We start from the raw sequence: 26,048 nt of genomic DNA, 5'->3' as shown, positions 1-26,048 counted from the left end.
GCAAGGAAGAGTAGCCGGCGCTTGCCTCAACTAGAGAAAGCCCGCGCACAGCAACGAAGACCCAACACAGCCAAAAATAAATAAATTTATTTTTAGAAAAAGAGCTTTCCTCAAGGTAAAAATCAACAGTTCTTGTATTCATCAGAGAATGGAGCTCATAGGGAAACTCCTGCCCTCCAAACTAGAGAGACAAACAGAAAAAGCAAGGACACCAGAGGAAATTTTAGCTTCTGACACCACAATTGCAACAAAAAGTATACACAGTGTACCTCCTAGTCAGATAAATTTAAACCTCATACTACCTCAGTTCCTTTTACCCAGTACATCATGTTTGGCTATAAAAACAATCACAAGTCATACTAAAAGACAAAAAGCACACTCTGAATGAATAAAGGAAGCATCAGAACCAGACTCAGATATGGCAGAACCAGACTCAGATATGGAATTATCAGACTGAGAATTTAAAATAGCTACAATTAATATGCTAAGCATTCTCAGGGAAAAAGTAGACAAATACAAGAAAAGGTAGGTAATGTAAGCAGAGAGATGAAAACTTTAAGAAAGAATCAAAAGAAAATGCTAGAAATCAAAAACACTATAAGAGAAATGATGAATGTATTTGATGGATTCACTCATAAAGAATCGGTGAACTTGAAGATAGATCAATAGAAACTTCCAAAACTGAAATTCAAAAGGAAAAAAAATGAATGAAAAAGACTGAACAGAATATTCAAGAACTGTGGGACAATTACAAAAAGTGTATATACATGTAATATCAATACCAAAAGGAGAAGAAAGAAAGGAACAGAAGAAATATTTGAAGTTTTAAAGGCTAAGAATATAAAGCAGAAACTAACACACCATTGTAAAGCACTTATACTCCAATAAAGTTGTTAAAATAAATAAATAAATAAAGGCTGAGGATTTTCCAAAAATGAAAGACAGACACCAAACCACACATCCAGGAAGCTCAGAGCACAACAAACAGGATAAATGCCCAAAATTTGATATCTAGGCATATCATATTCAAACTGCAGGAAATCAAAGACAAACAGAAAATCTTGAAAGAAGCCAGAGGAAATAATGTCTTACCAACAGAGGAATAAGAACAATTAAATCGAACTTATCTTCAGAAACCATGCAAGCAAAAAGAGAATAAAGTAAAATATTTGAAGTATTGCTGACTGTGAGGATGGCGGAGAGGGGGAAGCTAATTGTGGTGATGGGAGACGAGGACACGGTGACTGGCTTCCTGCTGGGTGGCATAGGGGAGCTTAACAAGAACCACCACCCTAATTTCCTGGTGGTGGAGAAGGATACTACCATCAATGAGACGGAAGACACTTTCCGGTGGTTTCTAAATCGGGAGGACATCGGCATCATCCTCATCAACCAGTACATTGCAGAGAGGTGCAGCATGCGCTCGATGCCCACCAGTGCTTCACTGCAGCGCTACTGGAGATCCCGTCCAAGGAGCACCCCAATGATGCTGCCAAGGACCCCATCCTGCGCAGGGCCAGGGGCATGTTCATGGCCCACGACCTGCGCTAGGGGACTCCCCACAGTCATGCAGCCTCTCCCCAGGCTTGCCATCAGCCCTTCTCTAAGATTTGAGCCTCTGAGTTCCAATTCCCTGCCCCTTCCCACTCCACTGAGAGGCTTGGTGAGGTGCTTCCAGGTTGCTGGAGCTCTGCCATTGAAATCAAGGCTGGTTAGGGTTTAAACAAAAAAAGAAAAAGAGAGGAGACACAAATTACTGGTATCAGAAATGAAAGAGGAACCAGCTCTGCTAATCCCATGGACAGTAAAATGATAATAAAAGAATACAGTAGACCCTTGAACAACACAGGTTTGAACTACAGAAGTCCATTTATACACAGGTTTTTTTTTCAATGAATACTACAACACTACATGATCCACAGTTGGTTGAGTCCTTGGATGCAGAACCATGGATACGGAGGGCCTACTATAAAGTTATGCGTGGATTTTTTACTGCAGAAGGAGTCTGTGGCCCTAACCACCACATCGTTTAAGCGTCAACTGTATTTTGAACTCTACACCCACAAATTTGATAAAAGGTGAAATGGACCAATTCTTTGAAAGACACCATCTACCAAAACTCACACAAGGGGAAATAGGCAATCTGAGTAGACTTACAACTATTAAAGAAATTGAAATCAATAATTAATAACCTTCCAAAATAGCAAGGACCAGGTCCAAATGGTTTCACTATTGAATTTCACCAGACATCTAAGAAACAAATGATACCAGTTCTCTACAATCTGTTCCAAAAAATAGATGCAGTGTGAACACCTCGTAACTCATTTTATGAGGTCAGCATTATCTAGTACCAAACCCAGGCAAAGACATTACAAGAAAGGAAAACTACCAATCAATATCTCTCATGAACATAGATTCAAAAATCCTCAGCAAAATATTAGGAAATAAAATTCAACGATGTATAAAAAGGATTATACACCACAACCAAATGTGTATTCCAGGTATCCAAGGGTAGTTCAAAATTTTAAAGCCAATTAATGTAATTCATTACATCAACAGGCTGAAGCAGAAAAATCATACGATCATATTAGTGGATGCAATAAGAACATTCAACAAGATACAACACCCTTTCATGATAAACTCTCAGTAAACTAGAAATGGAGGGGAAATTTTTTCAACTTGATAAAGAACATCTTCAAAAAGACTGCAATTAATATCATAATGGTGAAAAACTAGATACTTTCCCCCCTAAGATGGGGAACAAGGCAAGGACGTCCCCTCTCACTACTCTTTATCAAAATTGTACAGTACAATTATAAATTGTACTGTAAACCCTATGTAATGTAATAAAAAAACACAAGAAAAGGAAGGAAAATTTAGAAGAGGGAGTAAAACTGTCTTTGTTTGCAGGTGATGTTATTGTCTATATAGAAAAATCTCAAAAAATTGACCAAAAAACCCCTTCTGGAACTAATAAGCAATTATTGCACAGATGCAGGATTCAGGGTTAATATAAGAAAGTCTATTGTTTCCTATATATCGGCAGCGAACATTTGGAATTTGAGTATAAAAAGTAAAATACCATTTACATTAGAAGCAAAAAAATTAAAATACTTAGGTATGAATCTAACAAAATTTTATAAGGTCTATATAAGGAGAACTACAAAACTGATGAAAGAAATCAAAGATCTAAATAAATGGAGAGATATTCCATGTTCTTGGATAGGAAGACTCGATATTGTTGAGATGTTAGTTATTCCTAACATAATCTATAGGTTCAACACAATCCCAGTGAAAATCCCAGAAGTTTACTTTGTGGATACCAACAAACTGGTTCTAAAGTTTATATGGAAAAGCAAAAGTTCCAGAATAACCAATTCAACACTGTAAAGGAACACAGTTGGGGGACAGGCAGTACTCTAGTTCAAGACTTACTCTAAAGCCACAGTAATCATGACAGTGTGGTGTTGTTAAAAGAATAGACAAACCAGCTTAATGGACCAAAAACCCCAGAAATAAACCCACACAAATATGAGCAACTAATTGTTGACAAAGGAGCAAAGGCAATCCAGTGGAAAAGGATAGTCTTTTCAACAAATGGGGCTTAACAACTGCCATTCATATTCAAGAAAATGAATCTAGACACTGACCTTATATCTTTTAAGAAAAGTGACTCAAAATCAATCATAGACCAAAATGTAAAATGCAAAAATATAAAACTTATAAAAATATAAAACGATAACAGAAGAGAAAATCTAGGTGACCTTGTGTTTGACAATGAGTTTTTAGATACAATACTAAAAGCATGCTCCATGAAAGAAAAAATAGCTAGGTTAGAGGTCATTGAAGTGAAAAACTTCTGCTCTGCAAAAGACACTCTGTTAAGAGAATGCAAAGACAAGGCACAGCCAGGGAGAAAATATTTACAAAAGCATATCTAATAGAGGACTTGTATCCAAAACATATAAAGAGCACTTAAACCTCAACAACAACAACAACAAAATGAACAACCCAATTTAAAAGCTGGCAAAAGATCTAATCAGCTTACCAAAGTAGACATACAGATAGCAAATATGGCACATATGAAAAGATGCTGCACATCATACGTCATTAGAGAATTGTAAATTAAAACATCAATAAGATACTACTACACACCTATTAGAATGGCCAGAATCCAAAACTCTGACAGCATCAAATGCTGGTGAGGATATGGAGCAACAGGAGTTCTCATTCATTGCTGGTGGAGATATAAAATGGTACAGCCACTTTGGAAGATAGTTTGGAAATTTCTTACAAAGCTAAACATAGTCTTGCCATATTTTAGCATTCGTGCTCTTTGGGATTTATCCAAATACATTGAAAATTATGTCCACATAAAAACCTACACAGGAATGTTTATAGAAGATTTATTCATAAATGTCAAAATTGGAAGGAACCAAGATGTCTTTCAGTAGGTGAATGGATAAACAAATTGTGATGCAGTCATGCATGCAATAGAATATTATTCTGTGATAACAAGAAATGAGGTATCAAGCCATGAAAAAAAAAATGGCAGAAACAAGCATAGTGTTACCTGAAAGAAGCCAATCTGAGGGAATTTCCTGGTGGTCCAGTGGTTAAGACTCCGTGCCTCCACTGCAGGGAGTCCAGGTTCAATCCCTGGTCGGGGAAGTAATCCTGCAAGCCACACAGCACAGCCAAACAAAACAAAACAAAGCAGAAGAAGCCAATCTGTAAAGGCTATATATACTGTATAATTCCACCTGCAGTTAAGTCCCCTACATATGAACAAGTTCCATTCCGAGAGCACGTTGTAAGTCCAGTTTGTTCCTAAGTCCAACAAAGTTGGCCTAGGTACCCAACTAACACAATCGGCTATATAGTGCTGTACTGTAATAGGTTTCTAATACGTTTGCATCTTTGAAAGTTCGCAACTTGAAGGTTCGTATGTAGGGGACTTACTGTATATGACATTCTGGAAAAGGCAAAACTATGGAAACAAAAAGATCAGTGGTTGCCAGGTGCTGAAGAAAGGGGGAAGGAGGAATAGTTGGAGCATAGGGAATTTTTTTAGAGCAGTGAAACGCTTCTGTATCAGAGAGAGAGAGGAAGGGGAGGGAGGAAGGAAGGAGAAACAATTTGTATAGATCAGCATTTTCTAATAGCATTTCCTACATTAATGGACATGTTCTATATCTGTGCTGTCCAGTATGAGAGCCACATGTGACTACTGAACATTCGAGATGTGGATAGTGCAGCTAAAGAACTGAATTTTAAATTTTATTTAATTTTTATTCATTTAAATTTAAATAGTCACATGTGGCTAATGGCTACTGTGTTGAACAGCACAAGTATATATACTTTTCTCAATTGAGAAAATTCAGTGTTGAAAAACATCTTTTGGGTAAGTCATTTTTGAGAGTCTACTACACTTAAAATACTAACTTTAAATATTCTGCATATTAAAAGAAGTAAAATCTGTGCTCCTCCTCCTGGAAATTTATTTGAGGGGAAATGCATGAACAATTAAGTAACAACTGAAATGTGACCTATGAAATGTAACCTCTACACATAACCTACAGACACTACTTTCAACTGTAAGTGTGAGGATATAAAGAAACTTAATTATAAGGATAGAAGTGAAAAGAGGTTAATAAATAAATGAAGTCTTTAAAAGGAATGGAAAAAGAATATTATATGTGACCTAAAACCTGTTTTTATTCTCACCTACCAAAAAATTCTAGATATTAGTAGTGCCCTAGGAGGGTTTCAAGTAACATTTTGAGACATTCTTATTTTATTCATCCTGTCACAATTTGGACAGTTTGAGGCCTGTATTTTAATAAATGTCCATAGCTAGCTTAAAAATGTTCATTACTGGAGGAAAACTCAGCACTTGAATATGATCATCAAAAAATTTCAGAGAAGTTCCAGAATATCTATAGACTTCCCATTAATATGTTTAAATTTAAATGAAAAACACCTTATCTTCTGGGAAAACCTTAATTTCTAAAAGTTTAACACTTCTTAATGAAGTGCTAACAAGACATCAGTGTGGGTAACAGTGTGGCTCCAAAGTCGGCTTCTCATCAGAATCACTTGAGGCTAAAAAAAATGGTTCTGAAGAACCTAGGGGCAGGACAGGAATAAAGACGCAGACATAGAGAATGGACTTGAGGACACGAGGTGGGAGAAGGGTAAGCTGAGACAAAGTGAGAGAGTGGCATGGACATATATACATTACCAGATGTAAAATAGACAGCTAGTGGGAAGCAGCCACATAGCACAAGGAGATCAGCTTGGTGCTTTGTGTCCACCTAGAGGGATGGGACAGGGAGGGTGGGAGGGAGACGCAAGAGAGAGGAGATATGGGGATATATGTATAGGTATAGCTGATTCACTTTGTTATACAGCAGAAACTAACACAACAATGTAAAGCAATTATACTCCAATAAAGATGTTAAAAAAATAAAAAATAGGGCTTCCCTGGTGGCTCAGTGGTTGAGAGTCCGCCTGCCGATGCAGGGGACGCGGGTTTGTGCCCCGGTCCGGGAGGATCCCACATGCTGCGTAGCGGCTGGGCCCGTGAGCCATGGCCGCTGAGCCTGCACGTCCGGAGCCTGTGCTCCGCAACGGGAGAGGCCACAACAGTGAGAGGCCCGCATACCGCAAAAAATAAATAAATAAAAAAAATTAAAAAGAGCAAAAATTTTAATTCTCTGTGAAGAAAAAAAAACAAAAAATCTCGATTCCAAGGCTGCTCTTGGGTTACAGTGGGCCTAGAAATCTGTATTCTCAGTAACTCACCAAGTGATTTCAATTATGGGGGGTATGGTACCCATTCTTTTTAAGAGCTCACAATTTCTGTTGCCCATTGCTTTGCCTCAGCTAATGCTGAGAGACTGGAAAGAACCCACCGCTTCCCCAGTATCCTGTCATTTTGTTTTACTTCCAGTGTTCCCGTTTCCCATCCCACTCGCTGCAAAACACACAAATCCACTTTCCCCCTACATCACTTGTATGACTCTCAGCAGCATGATTGTGCATTCTAGATATGTGAATGGACTCTGAATTTAACAAAGATCTCCTTTAATTTAAACAGAGCTCTAATTTAAAACAGTGCTCCTTTAATTTCAACAGCTATTCATTTATATTGTAATATCTTTGTACCTTTTATTTATCATTTGATATTGATCTGGATTTTGAATCCTTAGTGTTTTTTTGTCATTACTCTTAGTGTGGAGTCCATTTTGTTCTTTCAACAGCTTACCTATGTCTTCACCTTCTGTGGAGTACTGAAAGCCAGGGAAGTCTTGGTTCTATCGATTTGGACTTGGATGCACATTTGATAAAATCCAGAACTTAAGGCCCCGTCTCTTTAGATCACAGACAGTTGATCTAGACTTCTAGCTTTCAGTCGCAAATGTCACATTAAGTCCAACTCATTAACTAAATATCTAACAAATGTAGGCCACTTGGTCATTGGGTGTTTAGTCGATATTAAAGTCTGGAGAAAAATTACATTCTACATTCTACACGTCAATCGCTGACGAAGCCTGAAATTCAAACCCTGACGGTGGATTTTTGTTTCCGTTTATTCTTGCTCTCTGAATATCCTATGCAACTTTTAAGCTATTTTCTCTGTAGGGTTCTTCTTTTAAAAGAAAAATCATTGTCAATGGCTTAAACAAAGTCCTGCAGTAATCAAAGCAGTATATAGTCATACGATGAAGAAAAGTAGGGAGGAATAATTAAAAGAGCAGCATTCTTTTCTTGGGGCTGAGTTTCTTTACCCATCTGCAAACTGAAAAGAACTAACTAGGTGGTAGGAGTCTGCCATTGTTCACTAGGTGGTTTGTGTATGCCAAGCTGAGATTTTTTCAGAGTCTTCCAAAATTGCCTAGTAACTAATAGAAAGAATAGTTTGATAACAGCAGATGTCTCTGAGTAGTGGAGATTATATTGTTATTGTTGTTTTTCTTTGTGCTGTTCCTACTTCCCTCCCTCTCTATAACGATCACTTTAAACATTAATATTTTTGAATAGATTTTTACAATGAAGTGGAAAAACCAGTTAGAAGAAACATAAGAATGATTTTCTAAAATTAAACTGGAATTTTGAAAAACTGATAATCCTCTTAAACATTGATTGAGGTTTTTTGGGGTTTTTTTTGCGGTATGCGGGCCTCTCACTGTTGTGGCCTCTCCCGCTGCAGAGTTTTAGTTTATGCCAAATGTCTCTCAAAGGTGAACTCGCTAAACACCAGTACTTCTGACTCTATGTAATGTATTATCCTTAATTGACATTGATATTCTATAGAAGAGTTTTACGCTTTCATGATTTCCTGAAAATGAAAGTAAGTTTTTCACCTTTCTGTAAGCAAAAAGTTCTTCTAATTCCTTGGATTTTTAAAAGCTACCACCTAAAGAAAGCATAGAAGTTATCTTTTTTTTTTTTTTTTTGGTGGTACGCAGGCCTCTCACTGCTGTGGCCTCTCCTGCTGCAGAGCACAGGCTCCGGACGCGCAGGCTCAGCGGCCATGGCTCACGGGCCCAGCCGCTCCGCGGCATGTGGGATCTTCCCAGACCAGGGCACGCACGAACCCGTGTCCCCTGCATCGGCAGGCAGACTCTCAACCACTGCACCACCAGGGAAGCCCCTGATGGAGATGTTTTTATTTTGACCTGGGTTTCTTGCTCTATAATGAAAGAATGGTATTTGGTAGCACATAATTATAAAACTTGAAGTTGCCTCCCAATATCAATGGGAACTCTAAAGGTGTGTTTTCAAATGAAAAGATTTTTAGTAAAGTCACAAAGCCCTGTTACAGTTCCCTGATGAATAATTTTATAATATTTTAAAATCATATACATATCCAAATATCATAGAGGGAAATATTTAAGTACTAAAATCCCATTGAAGAGGCATTGCTAAAATACATGCCGGAGGCACAGGTTTCAGAAATGGTTATATTTAATATCTTTATTAATTAGCTAGTACATGACTAAAACAATATTTTAATGACAGTCATGAGTTTTGTTCCACTGAGAGATGAAGACACTAATGAATACTAAAATTACCCAGGAGATGCACTAATATAGCTCTAAATATGTTACTTATATGCTGTTTTTTTTTAATGTCCGCTATCTTGAGCCACCATCTTGTTTCTCTTTTATTTGAAATCCTTTGAAATACAGCATTTAAGAAAGTAACTTGCTCAGATCAACATACTTCTAATTACCTGTATATACCCTAAGTCCAAATCACAAGATAAAGGCTGGGTTTGCATTATAGCTTTGCCTAGGAAATTGCTTTAGTTTTTAAATTTATTTGAACTGTAAAGAGGAAAACGGATGTGTGTTTTTAGCTGTACTCCTCTAGACTTCTGCAGGCATCTCTGGGTCATTGCTCTCAGCCCCTGTCTCTATTCCCTGCCTTTGTCTTTCCCAGATCAACTATGTGTGTCTTCTGCAGGAACATGGCCTGCACCAGTTTCTGAACTAAACACTGTAAGAATAGCAGAAAGAATACCAATAACCTCAATCCTAACATCTGGAGAAGTCCAGAATCAGGTCTTTTGAAAGACACAGTACCCTGTACCACTTGGATGAATTGCAGGCACTTGTGTAACTTCCTTATTACTGTGTTCCCCTGCCACTTCCACTATGTAAAACCAGTTTATAAGATAGAATTTCTCCCTTGTGGTTTCCAAACATTCCCATTCTCCACTGAGCCTGAATACCTACCCTGTAGTCACACCTTTATTTATTTATTTTTTTTTTAAATTTTTTTATTTTTGCGTTACGCAGGCCTCTCACTGTTGTGGCCTCTGCCGTTGCGGAGCACAGGCTCCGGACGCGCAGGCTCAGCGGCCATGGCTCACGGGCCTAGCTGCTCTGCGGCATGTGGGATCTTCCCGGACCGGGGCACGAACCCATGTGCCCTGCATCGGCAGGCGGACTCTCAACCACTGCGCCACCAGGGAAGCCCCTGATGGAGATGTTTTTATTTTGACCTGGGTTTCTTGCTCTATAATGAAAGAATGGTATTTGGTAGCACATAATTATATGTAGCACCAAAGGTAGCACCTTTTGATTAGGTCCCCTACAGCTGGGCTAGCTCTAGCATATTTTCTCCCTGGAGCTTTGGGTACTTACAAAATATGCATCTACTCTCCTTTAAGTAGCTGTAACATAGTAGTATTCTTTGGGAAATTTAGGATGACCTATATTTAACATGACCCTTAGAGTATGTCTCTCAATGATCAGGCATCTCAAGCAAGTTTTGGATGTGGTTGCATCCTATTGACTCTAAATTGAAATTTTGGAAAAGTATCAAGAGTTGATATTTCATGTCACTTATTAAGGTCTTTGTGCTTTAGATATCATCTTTATTGGCACTAAAGCAGCCATTTTGTTTTGAAAATGTGCCTGGCCAGTCTTCTTGCCCCATCCAAGGGCCACTATACTGTAACTGAAAACATTCAGAAAAACATAAGCTGAGGATCTGCCAGGAACATCATAGACAGCATCTCCAAAATGTTCTGTGTTGAAGTCCTGAGATTCGATGTGAAAAAAAAAATGGCAGGAGGACGTGCTTTTCATGGTCAAATATGTTAAGAAAACTCATCATGCTGTATTATCCCTCTTGGAGTTTCTCAGTGCATATTGGCATATTGAGGGCTTTGGGAAGTCTTGCAGTGAAAACAAAACCAGAAACTAAAACTTACTCAACTTTATTTAAATAATTTGCCTTTTTTGGAAGAGCACCTATTATTACTTCACAGGCCCTGTTTTTGAAAATACTGATGTAAACACCACTCCAGCACTGATTAGGGGGTATATTTGATTTCCTGTAACAATGTCTCAGCAAGACATGCAGGCACAGTCTGACGTTCCACCTGTCATTTTTGTCACTCTCTCCCCAATAGGTCCCTGGCACGCCCTCAAACTTGCTTTTCACTGAGTACCATGATTTCTCCAAATACCTCCCATATGAACTGAGAATAATATAACTCCAGAAGAGAGGAACCTCAGAGGCCTGCTGCACCCCTGCCCTGAGACCTGGGAGGCCCAGACACTTTCAAGCTAAGGACCCTCACTTCGCCCTCAGGTAGGTTTGCCAGACATCCTGTTAATAAAAAAACAGGTCCTATATTTCTTTGTCCAGTGTTATTTTCTCCTCAGACGACTCAAGGAAGTGAGGCCTGAAGGGGATGAATGACCCCAGTTAGGCAGAGGGAGGAATTCCATACTCTGTCAGGAGTCAAGGTGAAGAACCGGCGTGAGCGGTGAGGGGACTACTTACCCCAGAAGAGAGGGTGTCCCCCAGAGTCAAGGCCCTGCTGTCAACCTTGGGAGGACCCAGACAGAGGTGACTCCTCCTTGTAGGAGTCTCAGAGAGATGAAGGCCTCGATCTGAAGGGAGATGGCCTCAGGTCAGTTGACTGAGTGTCCCAGGAACTGCTAGGAGTCACAGTGAGGACCCTGAGTGAGGACTGAGGGGAATACTCTAATACCAGTGCACCTAATAGAGCCCATTTCTCCCTGCCCTACCGTGAGCCCTGGGAGGTCTCCAACTTGGTTGGCCGGCTGAGCTGTGAAATGCCTTCTCAGTTCCTTCTTCAAGTACTTGTGGAACAAACAGGACAGGAGACTTGTGAGGCCCTAGAACACTGCCCTTAGGAAAAGTCTGGTGGAGTTGGCCTTCATCAGAGCAAATAAAATTGAGTTTACCAGCTGACACCACTTATATCTTCCTCCTCTTCCTTAGCCTGTGGTGGCCCATTGCCATGCCTCCTACCCACACTCCTGCCTACTGGTACCAACAAGAGCTGTCATGCCTCAGTATCAGAAGCAGTGGTGCTGCACGCATGAGCAATGCTTTCAGGCCCTCAAGGAGACCCAAAGACTCAAAGTCAGGAGTGTTCATAGGCATCTCATCAAGCAGGACTCCAGTGGTCAAATAGAGGAACAAAGTCAGAGAACCATACACTTTGCCAGACACTAAGAAGTTGCCCAACACACTCTTGACTAGAAAGTGGTTTTGGTGGTAAATTCCCTGGTTCTCAGTTATCAAGTTAAAGAGCCCATCACAAAGGCAGACCTGGTGAATAATGCCCTAAAAAATGATGAGGAGCGCTTCACTTCCTGGGATCCTTAGGGGAGCCTCTGAGCACATGGAGCTGGTCTTTGAGGTTGATGTGAAAGAAGTGCACCACTCCTATGTCCGTCTCAGAAAACTGGACCTCACCTAAGATGAGAGGCTGAGTTACGTAAAGGGCATGCAGAAGATCAGCCCCCTTGTGACTGTTCTGAGCCTATTCATGAAGGGCAAGTATATCACTGTGCGAGGGATGGGATGTGTCCTGTGCTCTTGTGCCAGAGCAGGAGAACACAGTATGCAAATGAAATGTTTCATTCACATCGTCTTCAGGGAGTTTCTGAGAAATAAGTGTAATTCTCCTTTGAGGCAAGATGGTAAGAAGCCACTGGGCACCTTTGCACTGGGCTGGGAGGGTCTAAGCCCTCTCCATCAAAAGGGCATTCAAATTAAGTTATCATGTGTTTAATCTGATAAACTCTATATAGAGTTCTGGGTTTTTGGTGATGGTTAAATTAATGAAAACAAGGGTAGTTTAGATGGAAGGGCTGCTTGTAGGGAGGGAAGTTGGTGATCCTTGACACAGACTTAGGGGGTTTGTGTTGTATCTAACTGGGAAAGTATATCTTGTAGTCATATTGAATAATTTATCATGTAATAGGGAAATATTACTTAGTTTTTCTTGCTAATTGGCATTTTGGATGATTGGGTTTTCTTTGTTCTAGGTTGCCACATATTTTCTGGCTTCTCCTGGAGTTAAAAAAAAAAAAAAAAACCAACCCCAGCAGAGTGGGTGGTATCATGGGGTCCAAATTAATCATAGTAATAAATGCCACGTTGAAGTCTCAACACAGGCCAGTCACTGTGCCAGACACTTAACACATATTAACCACCTTTCACTAGTTCTACAAGACAGAGCTTGCCAAACCCACTTCTTAGATGCAGAGCCCGGTGCTCACAGAGTTTAGTAATGCACCCAAATTCATATGGCTGTTAAGGGACAGGTTTGAAACTAGATCCTGGGTCTGGATTAATCAAGAGCCCACACTATTCCAGTTCTCCAAGGCTGAGGCCCACCTTGTGTTTCTTATATTCAGTTTTCCTCTTTCTTCTTAAAAATGCATCTCAGGCAATAAATAAAAGAAAAACTGTGCTCATGCTACTGGGTTGGAATACATTCCCAGAGCAATATGGATACCAAAGTAAATGACAGGCATGAATAAAGAAAAGGAAGCTAATACTCATTGACTGATCATCTTCATGTGCAGTGTCAGATAACCTCAGAAGATCATCCTGGACGGCCCTTCCGCATAAAATCTACATCTGTCATGATGGAATTTACACTAGCCTCTGAGTCTGGCTGGTGAAGAGAAGGAAAATATCAGTGTATTTTTCCCCTGATACAATACCACCTGTCTGGAACTCCTGCCTTATGCTTTAGCTTCCCCATCTCACATCGCTCCTAAGGCAGGGACCAAGGTTTGCAGAGGGGAAACTGCTCAGGTGTTTGCAAGGATGAGGTATTTCTCAGGAAACCTTTAATCCAAGAGCCAGGAGCCAAGCGGATTGCCTCAATATTAGAGGGCTTAGAAGACCAACACCCCAGAATACAGGGAGTCACACCTAGACAGGCTTCCACCTGCTGTCGGATTTAGAGAGCCTCAGATAGAGCTGTCAGGCTGAGCATGCCCTCACGTGTTCTTCAGACTTCTCAGGGACTTAAGAGCCTTGGCCTAAAAACAATGGAAGGAGATAAGCAGAAAGAGTCCCAGTCTTTGATAGATATGAAGGTAGGGACCCTGAATGAGGAATGATGGAAGGACCCAGCCAGAACAGGGAGTTTTCTGTAAAGTCTGACTCAGGCCATCAACCCTTGGAAGTCCAGAACAGTCCTGGCTGGATGCGGCTCATCCTGGCTTCCAGTTGGAGGTCTCCAGAACGGGAGTACCTTGATTTGATGGGAGCAGCCTCAAGTTAGCAGACAGTGGAGTCCCTAGGCTGGTCAGGTATCTGACCAGACTCTGAATAAGAATGAGGGAACCACACACCCCAGAACAGAAAAGTCCCACAAATCCCCCAAATGCTGTCAGCCCTGGGATGCCCAGGACAGATGTTTGAGGTAGAAGAACCCCCTCCGTCTCCCTGAGGAGTCTCATGGAGTTGAGGACCCTGGACTGGTGGGACAGCCACTGATCTACAGAGAGAAAACTCAGGCCTAAACAAGAGTCAAGAAAATTACCTGGCTGTTATGAGGGGACCCCCAAAAGCAGAGAGGGCCAAAGAGAATTCTGTACAGGTCTTAGCCCTGGGAGACCCAGAAGAGCTACTGCTGAGTCGTCCACCCGTGTGTTGTAGTTTATCTTATGACAGGGCCGAAAGGAAGCGCATCACACGAGATGAATTGTGCCGAAGCACAGCAGTAGAGGGCCGCCGCTGGCTCAGGCAAAACAGCGCCGTCTGTCCTGCTGTGGTAGCTTTTATTAAAGCATTATCTAGGTTTACACTTTAAGACTTGTTTTCTTAACGTTTCAGAAATGCCAAAGCAGCAACCTATGTTTTTATTAATTATACAAGCAATAATTGGCTTTCTTGAGAACCTGCCGTGCTTCGTCCTTGAGCGCAAAAGCAGCACAAAGTTCCCACCATTATTTTGATTATACTGAAGTAGCACAAGGACATTTCCTTGCGTTCCCACCATTCTGATTATACTGAGGACATCTCATGGATCAGTGCCCAAAGCGCTCAATGCTTCTTCGCAGGCCCCCGGTTTGCCGGGGGGGCTCAAAACAATCAGGACTGTTTGCAGTTCTGGCTTATTCGCCAGCCCCCAGTTTGCTGGGGGCGGGCTCATGGGTCACATCTCCTTTCCATGTCCTCAGTTATTCCACTACACCGTGTGATCTCAGGGAGGGGAGGGCCTCATCTACCAGGATCGGACTCCAGTTCTGCAGAGGGGGACGTCTTGGCCATAACCAGAGTCAAGGTGAGGACCCTCGGTGCTAATGACGGGGTCTCTTCCCCAAGGAGGGAGGCTCACAGGGTGGCGCCCGTCTTGTCAGGCAGAGATGGTCGGAGCAGCGCCCTGACTTCCCCCAGCTAGGGCCTCGTGGAGGTGAGGGCTTGGTTCGGAGGCTGGAGGACCCAAGACCATAGAGGGAGGGGTCCCGGGCTCTGATAGACGGCACCGGCAGGACACAGGGATCGCTGAGCCCTGAACAGTGGGCATCCCCGCAGAGTCCCGCACCTGCCGTCAGCCCTCGGAGACCCCACGCAGCTCCGGATGCGGCTCCCCCCCGACTTCCGCTTCGGAAGCGAGCAGCCCGACCGGGAGCCGCGGCGTTTGTTCTGCCGAGCCTGGATTTTCAGGACTCGTCCGGAGCCGCGGTGAGGACCTGAATGTAGCCTGAAGGGACCTTCCCTCCCCCCCTCCCCCCATAACAAAGGTAACCCCCCGCCTCCCGCCCCTGCCTGCCATCGGCAGCGTGGGACCCTGATCTGACCTATATGCCAGAGGAGTTGCCGTCTGGAGGGCCTCAGAGAGTGGAGGGCCTGTGTCTAGAGGGGGCGGCTTCTTAGGCAAAGGGTGTAGTCTTGTCCCCAGCAGGTGAAAAGTGGGACCTTCAGAGCTGACGAGGGTCCCTCCTTCCGAAAGGCGTGACTGCACGGGCCCCCCTCCCGCCTTCACTCGCGTGATGCTCTAGAGTAATTCAGGCTGAGAGGACCCCTCATTTCTGCCTGGGGTGGGAAGTGGGGTTGGGGGCTAGGGGACGTTCGGATAGAGAAAGGCCTTTATGGAAAGGGGGCAGGACTTCCCTGGCGGTCCAGTGGTTAAGACTCCTCGCTTCCACTGCAGGGGGCGCACCTTCGATCCCTGGTGGGGGAACAAAGATCCCACATGCCACATGGTGCGGCCAAAAAGAAAGGGCGGGGGCGTGGACCAAGAGGGTGTTATGTACGCTAAGTGAACTAAGTCAGACAGAGAAAAACAAATACTGTATGATTTCACTTACACGTGGAAGCTGAAAAAACAAATTAACAAACAACAGAACAGGAACAGTTATAGACACAGGGAACGAACAGGTGGTTGGGGGGAGGAGAGAAATTACGTGAGGACAATTAAGAGATACAAACTACCAGTTACGAAGTAAATACGTAAAGGGTGTGAAATGTAAAACAAGAGGTAGTTGGATGGATGGATGGATGGATAGATAGATAAGGCAACCCCATTAAGCTTAGGGAGGAGACTTGGCCCTAAAAGAAGCAGAGGTAGGACCATCGGTGTTAGTAAGCAGACCTCTCGTGAAAACAGGGAACTGCACAAATCAGCAGCCCTGCTCTCAGACCTGGGAGTCCCCAGATAAGGTAGCTGGAATGCGGAGCCCCCGACTTCTCTTCTAGCTACTCAGGGAGGTGAGTGCTTCGGCCTGAGGCATGTAGATTCGGGTCAGTGGAGGGAGGAATCCCAAACCCTACCCGGACTGGACGCCAGAGTCCTGAATGAGGACTGAGGGAGCCACCAACTCCAGAACAGTGGGGTCGGAGAGTCCCACCCTTGCTGTTACCAGGCGTAGCCGGGCCCCAGATCAGCTTTGGCAGAATGAGGCTCACTCTGACTGTAAGCTCAGGTCCCAGGAAGATGAGGACCTTTTCTGACGGTCATGGGCTCACGTCAGCAGAGGGCAAAGTCCCAGGCAGGGTGCAGAGTCAAGGTGAAGATCCTGAGTGAGGAAATGGAGACTGCTCCATACACAGTGGAGAGAGCTGCATGTCATGCCGCCCCTGCCGTTAGCCCCGGGAGGCCCAGGGCAGAGCTGGCAGGCTCAGGTGCCCCCTAACTTCTGCCTGTGGGGTCTGAGGGAGATGAGGGCCTTGGTTTAAGGGCTGGCTGCCCGGTTCAGCAGGAGAAGAGGAGTCCCAGGCCATGATCCATGTCAAAGCACAAATTCTATGTGAGGAATGAGACAGCCGACTCCCCCAGAACAGAGGAGACCCCACAAAGTGCCACCTCTGCCTTCGCCCTGGGAAGCCATGTTTAGCGCTCTCAGGCTGAATTGCCCTCTCAGTTCCTCCAAGGGTGGTCTCAGGGACGTCAGGGTTTGGGTCTAATGGGAGAGGCCTCATTCAACATAGGGAAGAAGCCTGGTTCCTAACGAGAGTCAAGGTGGTGACACCGAGTGAACATGAGGGAGCCCCACCCCGAAAGAAGTGAACCACATAGATTCTCATCCCTACTCTCAGACCTGGGAGGGAGACTCAGGCATGGTGACCTGATGAATATCACTCACGTTTTCCCGGACCATGGCAGGGAGGTGAGGAACCTCCTTGATGGGAGTATGGGCTCAGGTGAGCAGCCGGAGGATTTCCAGGTAGTGCCAGGAACCAAGGAGAGGACCCTGAGAATTGAGGGGACCACCTACACCACCATAGTGAGGGCCACAGAATCTCTTCCTGCCTGTCAGCATTGCAAGTCCACACACAGTTGTAGCCAGAGAGACAAGAACATTTTCTTTCTAGCCGGTCTCGGGGAGTTGGGGGCCTTAGTATGAGGGGATAGACGTCAAGTCAAGACACAGAGGATGTCCAAGTCCTGCTGTGCGTCAGGGTGTGGACACTGAGGGATGATGTAGAGGCACACCCACCCAAAGCAGTGGGGGCCCACAAACTCCCACCCCCCTCAGCCCTGGGAAACCCCAGGTAGAGGTAGCCTGATGTGTCACCCCTCACTTCGGGCCCCAGGGACCCAGGCAGATGTGGGCCTTGATCTGAGGCCAGAAGACTCAGGTGGGCTGAGGGAGGAGCGTAGATGCCGTCTGAGTGAGGGCGAAAGAGGCCAACGATGCCGCAACAGTGGGGTCCCGCGGAGTCCAGCCCCTGCTACCAACCCAGGGAGGGCATGGATGGGGGTGACTGGCAGTGGCTCACCCTTTCTTTCATCTCGGGGATCTCAGGAAGGTGAGAATCTTAATGTAATGCAAGCGAACTCGGATCGGCGGAGGGAGGATTTCCGGGATTTGCCAGGACTCACGGAGAAGATGCTGAGGACTGTGGGGGGGAAGTCCACCCCGTGCCAGCGGGGACGGCGCAGAGTCCCTCTCCATTGTCGTTCCTAGAGGCGCCCCCGGGCACAGATGTGAGGCCGAAGTGCCCATCAGTTCCCCACTCGGAACTCACAGGGAAGTCAGCATCTTGGTGTGATGGGTCAGCAGAGGGAGGAACCGTAGACCCTCCCCTGAGTGAGAAATGGGGACCGTGAGGGAGGACCACACGTTATAGGGCCTCAGCCTGCCTGCTGCAGCTTTCAGCCTCTGGAGACTAGGGGCGCTGTGGCCAGGTAAGGCCATCGTCACTTCCACTCTTCGGTCTCAGGGAGCTGTGGGCCTTACTGGGAGGAAATGTCCTCAAGTCAAGAGAGAAAGGAGCCCCCAGATCCTCCCAGGAGACCCAGTGGGGACTGTGAATGACGACTGAAGGTAGCACACCCCCCTTCCACCGAATCAAAGGCATAATAAAGAGTCCTGCCCAGGCCTCTGCTCAGCCCTTGAAGGCCCAGAGCATGGTTGTCAGGCAGAGGCTCCTCATTTCTTTGTATCATTTCTAAGGGAGATGAGATCCTTCGTCTGAAGGTGCCACACCAGGGGCAGCAGGGGGGGTCCCAGACCCTTGGTGTCGACAAGATGAGGACGCTGAATGGTTGAGGACCAACAGGTTCAGGACAGAGCAGGCCCCACACAACTGTCAGCGCTGTGCACCCCGGCAGTGTCCATGACGCAGTTCCTTCTCGTGGGCCCCAGGGAGCTTTGAGGTGTCATCTTTAGAGCAGCACAGGAAAGAGGTCCCGGCCCTACCAAGAGTCGATGTGACAATCCTGTTTGTGAACGAAAGGGACCCTTGGAACCCAGAGAGGGCCTACCCTACCAGGATCCGTGGTCACCGCCTTCAGCCACAGGCAGGGCTGGCAGGCTGTAGCCTGTGGCTCACTCTCTCGCTTCATACACTGGGTTCTCGGGGGGACAGGCTGACCAAGAACAAGAGCCTAGTGGTTCCTAAAGCAGTGCCCTCAAGGAAACGTGCAGAGCGGCCTTCTTCAGGTCAGGGTGGGACCTCCCTGCTGAAGGTGCTCACACCCTCTCACCTTCCCTCCTCCAGGTTCTAGCATCACCTGCTCTCCTGCCCACTCCCCCGCTTGCTGTCCCTGCCCATAGTCATGCCTCGGGGGCAGAAGAGTAAGCTCCATGCCCGTGAGAAGCGCCGCCAGGCCCGGAGGGAGACCCAGAATCTCGGGGGTGCTCAGGCCACTGCAGCACAGAGAGAAGAGTCGCCCTCATCCCCCTCTTCTCTTTCTCGGGGTACTCCCCTGAGCTCCCCTGCTGCTGGCACTCGCCAGGAGTCTCAGGGAGCCCCAGCCACTAGCTCTCGTGCTGCAGGAGTTTCAGGCCCAGGATCTGATGTGCGTGCCAAGGGCCAGGTACAGGCGAGGAAAAGTTCCTGCCGGGCCTCAGCCTCCGGTGAGAGCTCTCAGAGAGATCCTCTAATCAAGAAGGTGGGAATGTTGATAGAATTCCTGCTGGAGAAGTATACAATGGAAGAGCCCATTATAAAGGCAGACTTGCTGAAGCTTGTGAACAAAAGGTACAAGAGGAAGTTCCCTGAGATCCTCAGGAGAGCTGCTGAGTGCGTTCAGCTGGTCTTTGGTCTTGAGTTGAAGGAAGTCAAGCCGGGTGGTGATTCCTATACCCTTGTCAGCAAGCTACATGTCAGCGATGATGGTCGTCAGAGCAGTGGCTGGCGGTTTCGGAAGAATGGGCTTCTGATGCTTCTCCTCGGTGTGATCTTCTTGCATGGCAACCGCGCCTCTGAGGAGGAGATCTGGGAATTCCTGAATGTTTTGGGTGTTTATGTTGGAAGGTGGCACATAATCTTTGGGGAGCCCAGGAAGCTTATCACAGAAGATCTGGTGCAGGAAAAGTACCTGGTGTATTGTCAGGTGCGCGACAGCGATCCCCTGCGCTATGAGTTCCTGTGGGGCCGGAGAGCCCGCGCTGAAACCACCAAGATGAAAGTCCTGGAGTTTGTGGCCAGGGTCGCTGGTACCGTCCCCAGTGCCTTTCCAGTCCATTATGAAGAGGCTTTGAGAGATGACGAAGACAGAGCCCGATCCCAAGCCAGAGCTGCAGCCAGGGCTCTAACTCGTATCAAGGCCAGTGCGCCTTCCAATGTCATGTCTAGCAGTTCCTCCCACCCTTAGTGAGGTCTGAGGCAGCTTTGTCACTTTGTGTTTGACCAACGCTGCCAACCTTTTCAGTAGTGAGAGGCTAAGCTGGGGCTGGAAAGATCATAATATATATCTTCTTTGTGTTCCTGTTTTACACTAGTATCTTTCAAATGTTGTTTCTTTTACTAGAATGTTTCTTCAGATTCAGAATCCAAGTTTATAAATGACATGGATCACATATTTGTTGTTGTTTATCAGGTTTAAGCCTAAGAGTTTAGGTAGTGTGTAGTACGATGTGAAAACCCCTAGCATCTTTCTGGGGTTCTGGACTGAGATAATATGGCTTTGGAATAGGAATTTTCTTGGAAATGTGAAAGAATGCTGTGGTTTTAAAATGAAACAGTAAAGTTTAGTCAAATTTTGGTTTGTCTTATTCACCTTTGTCTTTCTCTTTGTAAAATTCAAAGATACACACCTAGATGTCCTTAGCTTATGCAAGAATGCCGACACAATTAGATAGTAATAAATTACATTCCTCACCCAGTGCCTCATTGATTCCCATCTGTAATTGAGCATCTGCTCTTTGGAAGGTTCTGTGCTGGTAGTGATGATGCTAAGATAAAAAAGACCCTGCACCTGCCTGTAGATGTTGAGAGTATAAGAGCAGCGATTATATAAGGAAGGTGGTGTGATGAAAAAACCCAGTGAGGATGGTGGGGAGAGAGTCCAGATGAGAGCAGTGAAGTATAAATTCTCTTAGCCAGAACACTTTGAGGCTTGGTTATTTTGCAAATCCCTCCTTGGGAGGTAATTTTAAGTTGGCTGCATGGTGGGCTAGATGAGGCCGTGATAATGGTGAGCAGGGGTCCAGTGCTTTTGCCCCGGTGCAGGTGAACACAGTGCCCAAACAAACCAGGTGTTTTACGCATATTGTCTCCTTTGTGGTGGGATGCTGAGAAGCCCCTGTGCTGGCACTCTGTGCCCTGGGCTGGAGGAGCCCCAGCCCGCTCCGTTAATTAGTTATCGGGTTTTTTTAATTGGAGTATAATTGCTTTACAATGTTGTGTTAGTTTCTGCTGTGCAACGAAGTGAATCAGCTCCACGTATACATATATCCCCTCCCTGCTGGACTTCCCCCCACCCATCTAGGTGGTCACAGAGCACCAAGCTGAGCTCCCTGTGCTGTACAGCAGGTTCCCACTAGCTATCTATTTGACACACGGTAGTGTACATAGGTCGATCCTAATCTCCCAGCTCATCCCACCCCGCCTTCCCCCGTGTCCACATGTCCGTTCTCTATGTCTGCGTCTCTGTTCCTGCCCTGCAAAGAGGTTCAACTGTACCAGTTATCTAGATTCCACATATATGCGTTAATATATGAGATTTGTTTGTCCTCAGTGTAATCTGGCAGAACTCCTAAATGGGCCCAGATTTTGGTGGTGATGAAACACGTGAAAATCGGGGTGGGGGGGCGGGTTTGGGAGGCAGGGGAATTATTGGTCCTTGACACAAATTCTATAAGGTTTGATTTGCATCCTGGTGGAACCCCTGCCTCCACAAATGAAACAACATATTCTCTGATAGGGAAAATGTACTCAGGGTTACTTGCTAAGGAGCACTTTGGTTAATTCATCTTTCTTTGTCCTAGAGGCCCGCATAGTCTCTGACATCTCCTGGATAAAATGAAAAATTCCTAGAGATGAGGGTATCTCTAGGACAGAGAAGACCAGTCTCTTCTGGTATGAAAATAAGCATCATAATAACTGCCATGCATGAAAGACCCAGACATCGCCAGCCGCTGTGCCAGGTGCTTTACATATATCACATATGTTCCGACAGTTCTATAAGATGAGGCTTATCAAACCCACTTGGCAGACAAAGAACTTGCAGTATTCTCCGGACTGGTAAAGTGACAGAACCGGGAGTACAGCCCGGTCTGAATTCCTCCAGAGCCCATACTGTTCCACTCCTCCCAGCCTGAGGCAGCCCTTCTGTCTCTTAATCCATTTCTCCTCTCACTGCTCCGTGACGTCTCTCAGGCAATAAGAAAGAGGAACTTGTAGCCAAAATATTAAAAGCAGGCCTAAAGAAGGAAGGTGAACATGAGAATCAGACACCATTTGGGGATTGTCTGTGGGCTTCGTTTACCTAGGATCCTCCTGCCCCTCGCCCCAGGCTTCCCTGAGAGCTGATTGCCCCGGTCCCGGCACGGGGGTCCAGTCCCAGCACTTTCCGGCATCACAGCGCCCTGCCCCTGGGTCTTCCGCAATGTGCCCTCGTGTCCAGACTGGAAGCTGACCTGCTGGCCAGCTCTTCGCTGCATCTTCCTCTGGAGGCTGCACTCAGCTCCCGGAGGAACAGACAGCCCATATGCCCTGCCCTTCCCTGACTCGGAGCATCCCGACTCCCCACAGATCCCGTTCGTCACCGTGGACCCCGGGGACAGCAGCTGCCCTCTCCATGTATCTGTTCACTTCAGACAGTGACGTTTACACACCTCCTCATCCCCACTGCGTGCCTCCACCACATTCTCAGTGTTTGCAAACCTGCTGGTGACGAGACTCTGATTTGGTATGGACTCTACAGGGCCTTGGCTTATAACCCCAAGGCTAGGGAGGCCTTGTTTGAAACAACGTGATATTTGCAGTAGGATTTTAATGAAGTGTCTTCTTTGAATCTGGCCACTGAATCCATACACTGATGAGTGAACTTAATTAAGGGGTCCAAAACCAAAGCCTTCTTCCTAAGTGGTAAAGGAGGAGGGACCAAGGAAATCACTGTGTAAGCAAACATCTGCTGAGGCTGAATTCCTAAAAACCCATCTTGGAGTCCTTCTTGGAGGTGGAAAATGGTTCTTTGGCAGACATGCTAGCCTTGAATAACAAGGAAAAGTAATTCACCATCCTCCCAGTAATTCTTGTCTGTATCTGTCCCAGGGGAGATGCTGTTTGTTCAGTATGCTTAATGGCACCTGTTCGGGTGTTCAGGTATGTTCAGTCAGGTGGTGGGTGGCTATGATTTTGACCGTGCAACCAAAAGTTAGGAGAAAATTCCCAGCCTACTGAGATTACACAGGTTATTGCAATTGGCAATGCAGAAAGGTACTGGTGAAAGCCCTCTCTGCTGAGATGTACAGGGTACTTTTGGAAATGAGATGGAATCCTGTATTTGAAAACATGTCTTACATAGTATGCACAAGAAAAAATTGGTGAATTTCAAGGTAAATTTGGCCTTCTCAGAAACTCCTCCAACTAACTAAGAGGGTTGTTGTCATAAGCAATTGCAATAGTCGCTCTCTATTGAGCACATACTATACACCAGTTTATGGGAGACTGCAAACCTCATCCACATCCTGTCTTGCTCTCCTTGGGTTCCTGGGGAGACTATATTCCCAGTCCACTTGTAATTAGGAAGGGTCACCTCCAGACCAAGGCACGAGGGAGTCAGTATGGCACCTCTGTGCTTTCTCTTCCATTCGGCAGCAAACAGAGAGAGCCCGTGTTGAGGTGTGGAGCCACGTGACGTACATAGCCGGGATCTCGGAGTCATCTGTGAGCAGTGAGCCTCTGCCAACCTTCATCAGATTTTATGTGCACAAGAAACAAACTTTTGTTGTGTTAAGTCATTCAGATATCAGGTTTTCTCTGTTGCATCAGTTAGCAGTTACTTAATCCGAGTGATACACAACTACTATTTCTACTCTTAGGCTCATTTAAATGTTTTAATGACAGAGCTAATCATAGCATATATATTCTTCTTATAAAAACTTCTTACACACATAAATCACAATCTCCCCCCTTACAACATTGCTCGAAGATTCAGCCCCCTTTTCAAAAGTAACCACAGTTAACTGTCTGGTGTGTGTCATTCTAAAGCTGATTTGAGGCTTCTTTGTACATAGATGTGCTACAAAAATATGTTGAATTTTTAACACACAGGGGCCACAGTGTACATATTGTTCTGTGACTTGCTCTTGTAACTTAATGGAAGTGAATGCAAGATCTTTCTGTGACAGCACTTATAAGACCCACCTCACTTTTTAAAACTGTCATCACCGTTAGAAAAGGTCCCAGCCAGCCCTCTGGTCCTAAGCTACAGCGTGAAGTAGAGCCCCTCAGCCAACCTGTAGATCTGTGAGAACAAACAGTTGTTGTGTTAGGATGCTAAGTTTTGTGGCTCTTCATGGGGCAGTGGAAGTTTACTAATAAGTATATTAAGGGCTAGCGGTTCATATTTTAGTTTTTTATGTTCTTTGTCTTCCACAGGGAGCACATACTATTCCTAAAAATATTTTTAAGGTTAAGAAAAATAAACTTCAAAAGGCATGGGAAGCTCTAATTACAGGCGTTAGGGAAGCCTTTAAAATGGGAAAAATAAGCAAATAATTTACAAAAGAAGAGTGAAGTGACGCATGATTATTTCTCCTACAGAATGAAAACAAAAGGATTACCTATAGACTATTCTCTCTCCAGCTGGTGGATTGATAGAGAGAAAATTTATATCAGAGGATAAGTTCCTGATAGTTCATGAGTTTCAACATAGTTCTGGAGCATGTTTATCTCACACCATCTAGAAAGGCAACATGCAGTACGTAAGAGCATGAGATTCTGGAACCAGACACCTGGTCTTTCAATCTCAGCGCTACCATTTACTAGTTGTGTAATCTTGGGTAAATTCCTTAACCTCTTTGTGCCTCTTTTCTTATCTGTAAAATTGTGATGATAATAATACCTAACTATGAGATTATTTTGAGAATTAAGTGTAGGGCATTCAGCACGGTGCCCACGAATTCATAAGCATTATATATGTGTTATCTATTATTTTATTATCAAAGCATTTTGCTGAGTTTTCATTGAAGGATTAATTGACATTTAATACAGGAAGAATATGGGCCCTATAGATAACCTTAACACTTAAAAACTACAATGTAGAAATACTAACCTCTGAGAGGGAATCTGTCACATCTGTAGTCCCTAAAGCACTATCGGATGATTTCCATTAATATTAATTAGGTCAATAAAAAGTATTAATGTTTAAATACAAGCCATGGTTATCAGAAAAATTTATTAGCCTTAATACTTCACTCCCCATTTGTATAGGATAAATGAGGTAATTCAAAAGAGAGAGATTTTATGTTTTATCATTAGTAAATAGCTAAGCAGTGAAGAACTGAGGAACTCAGCTTTGACCGCATCTTGGACTAAGTGAGATTTAAGGATTGTTTGGTATCCAAGGATACCTCTTAATGTAATTTCTATAAATCTGAGAAGAAAAGAGATTGTGATGATCTCATTTGAGAGTAATATGTGGAAGAAGGACCGGAATACGTTGGAAATGCTGCCTAACCAAAGCATTGTTTTCATGTATATTTTATAGTTTTTAAGTGATTTTTTTAGCTTAATGTTTTCTAGCTGGAACATTTTATGTCATAATTACTAGTCTCATCAGAGATTTCATTTTTATTTATACAGATATGTGGAATCTATGAGTAGATGTGTGCATTTAGGCCAGTTGGACCTCCTTTAGTTTACATCAACGTACTTTTGGAATTTGGTATTCTCCTTTTTCAAGTATAATGCATATATATCTGGCACAGCTTCCTGCTTGACTCTATTGTTGTGCCTTATGTAAAATGACATTTAGTTTGCTTCTCATTGATTAGAACCAATAACATAAGTCATAATTATGTCCTGGAATAATATGCATTTCTAGTCTGGCTGCACTGTAGGTGGTG

General features: G+C 44.6%; 1 protein-coding gene and 1 pseudogene across 1 annotated transcript; both read left to right on the top strand.

Annotated features, from left to right (window-relative positions):
* Nucleotides 1–1,192: 1,192 nt before the first annotated feature.
* LOC111170776 (V-type proton ATPase subunit F pseudogene) lies at nt 1,193–1,624 on the top strand (annotated as a pseudogene).
* A 17,682-nt stretch (nt 1,625–19,306) lies between these two features.
* LOC149744384 (melanoma-associated antigen B1-like) lies at nt 19,307–20,357 on the top strand. The gene is given in 2 exon segments (XM_089903885.1): nt 19,307–20,325; nt 20,327–20,357. Coding segments are annotated over 2 exon segments (1,050 nt in total).
* Nucleotides 20,358–26,048: the final 5,691 nt, after the last annotated feature.

The sequence above is a fragment of the Delphinapterus leucas genome, chromosome X (genome assembly GCF_059928025.1).
Source record: "Delphinapterus leucas isolate spDelLeu-1000000601 "Yukka" chromosome X, BTC_Dleu_Yukka2, whole genome shotgun sequence".
In the NCBI taxonomy this organism is placed as follows: Eukaryota; Metazoa; Chordata; class Mammalia; order Artiodactyla; family Monodontidae; genus Delphinapterus; species Delphinapterus leucas.
Note: the sequence above shows the minus strand (reverse complement) of the source record. Positions and strands in the feature narration are given on the sequence as shown.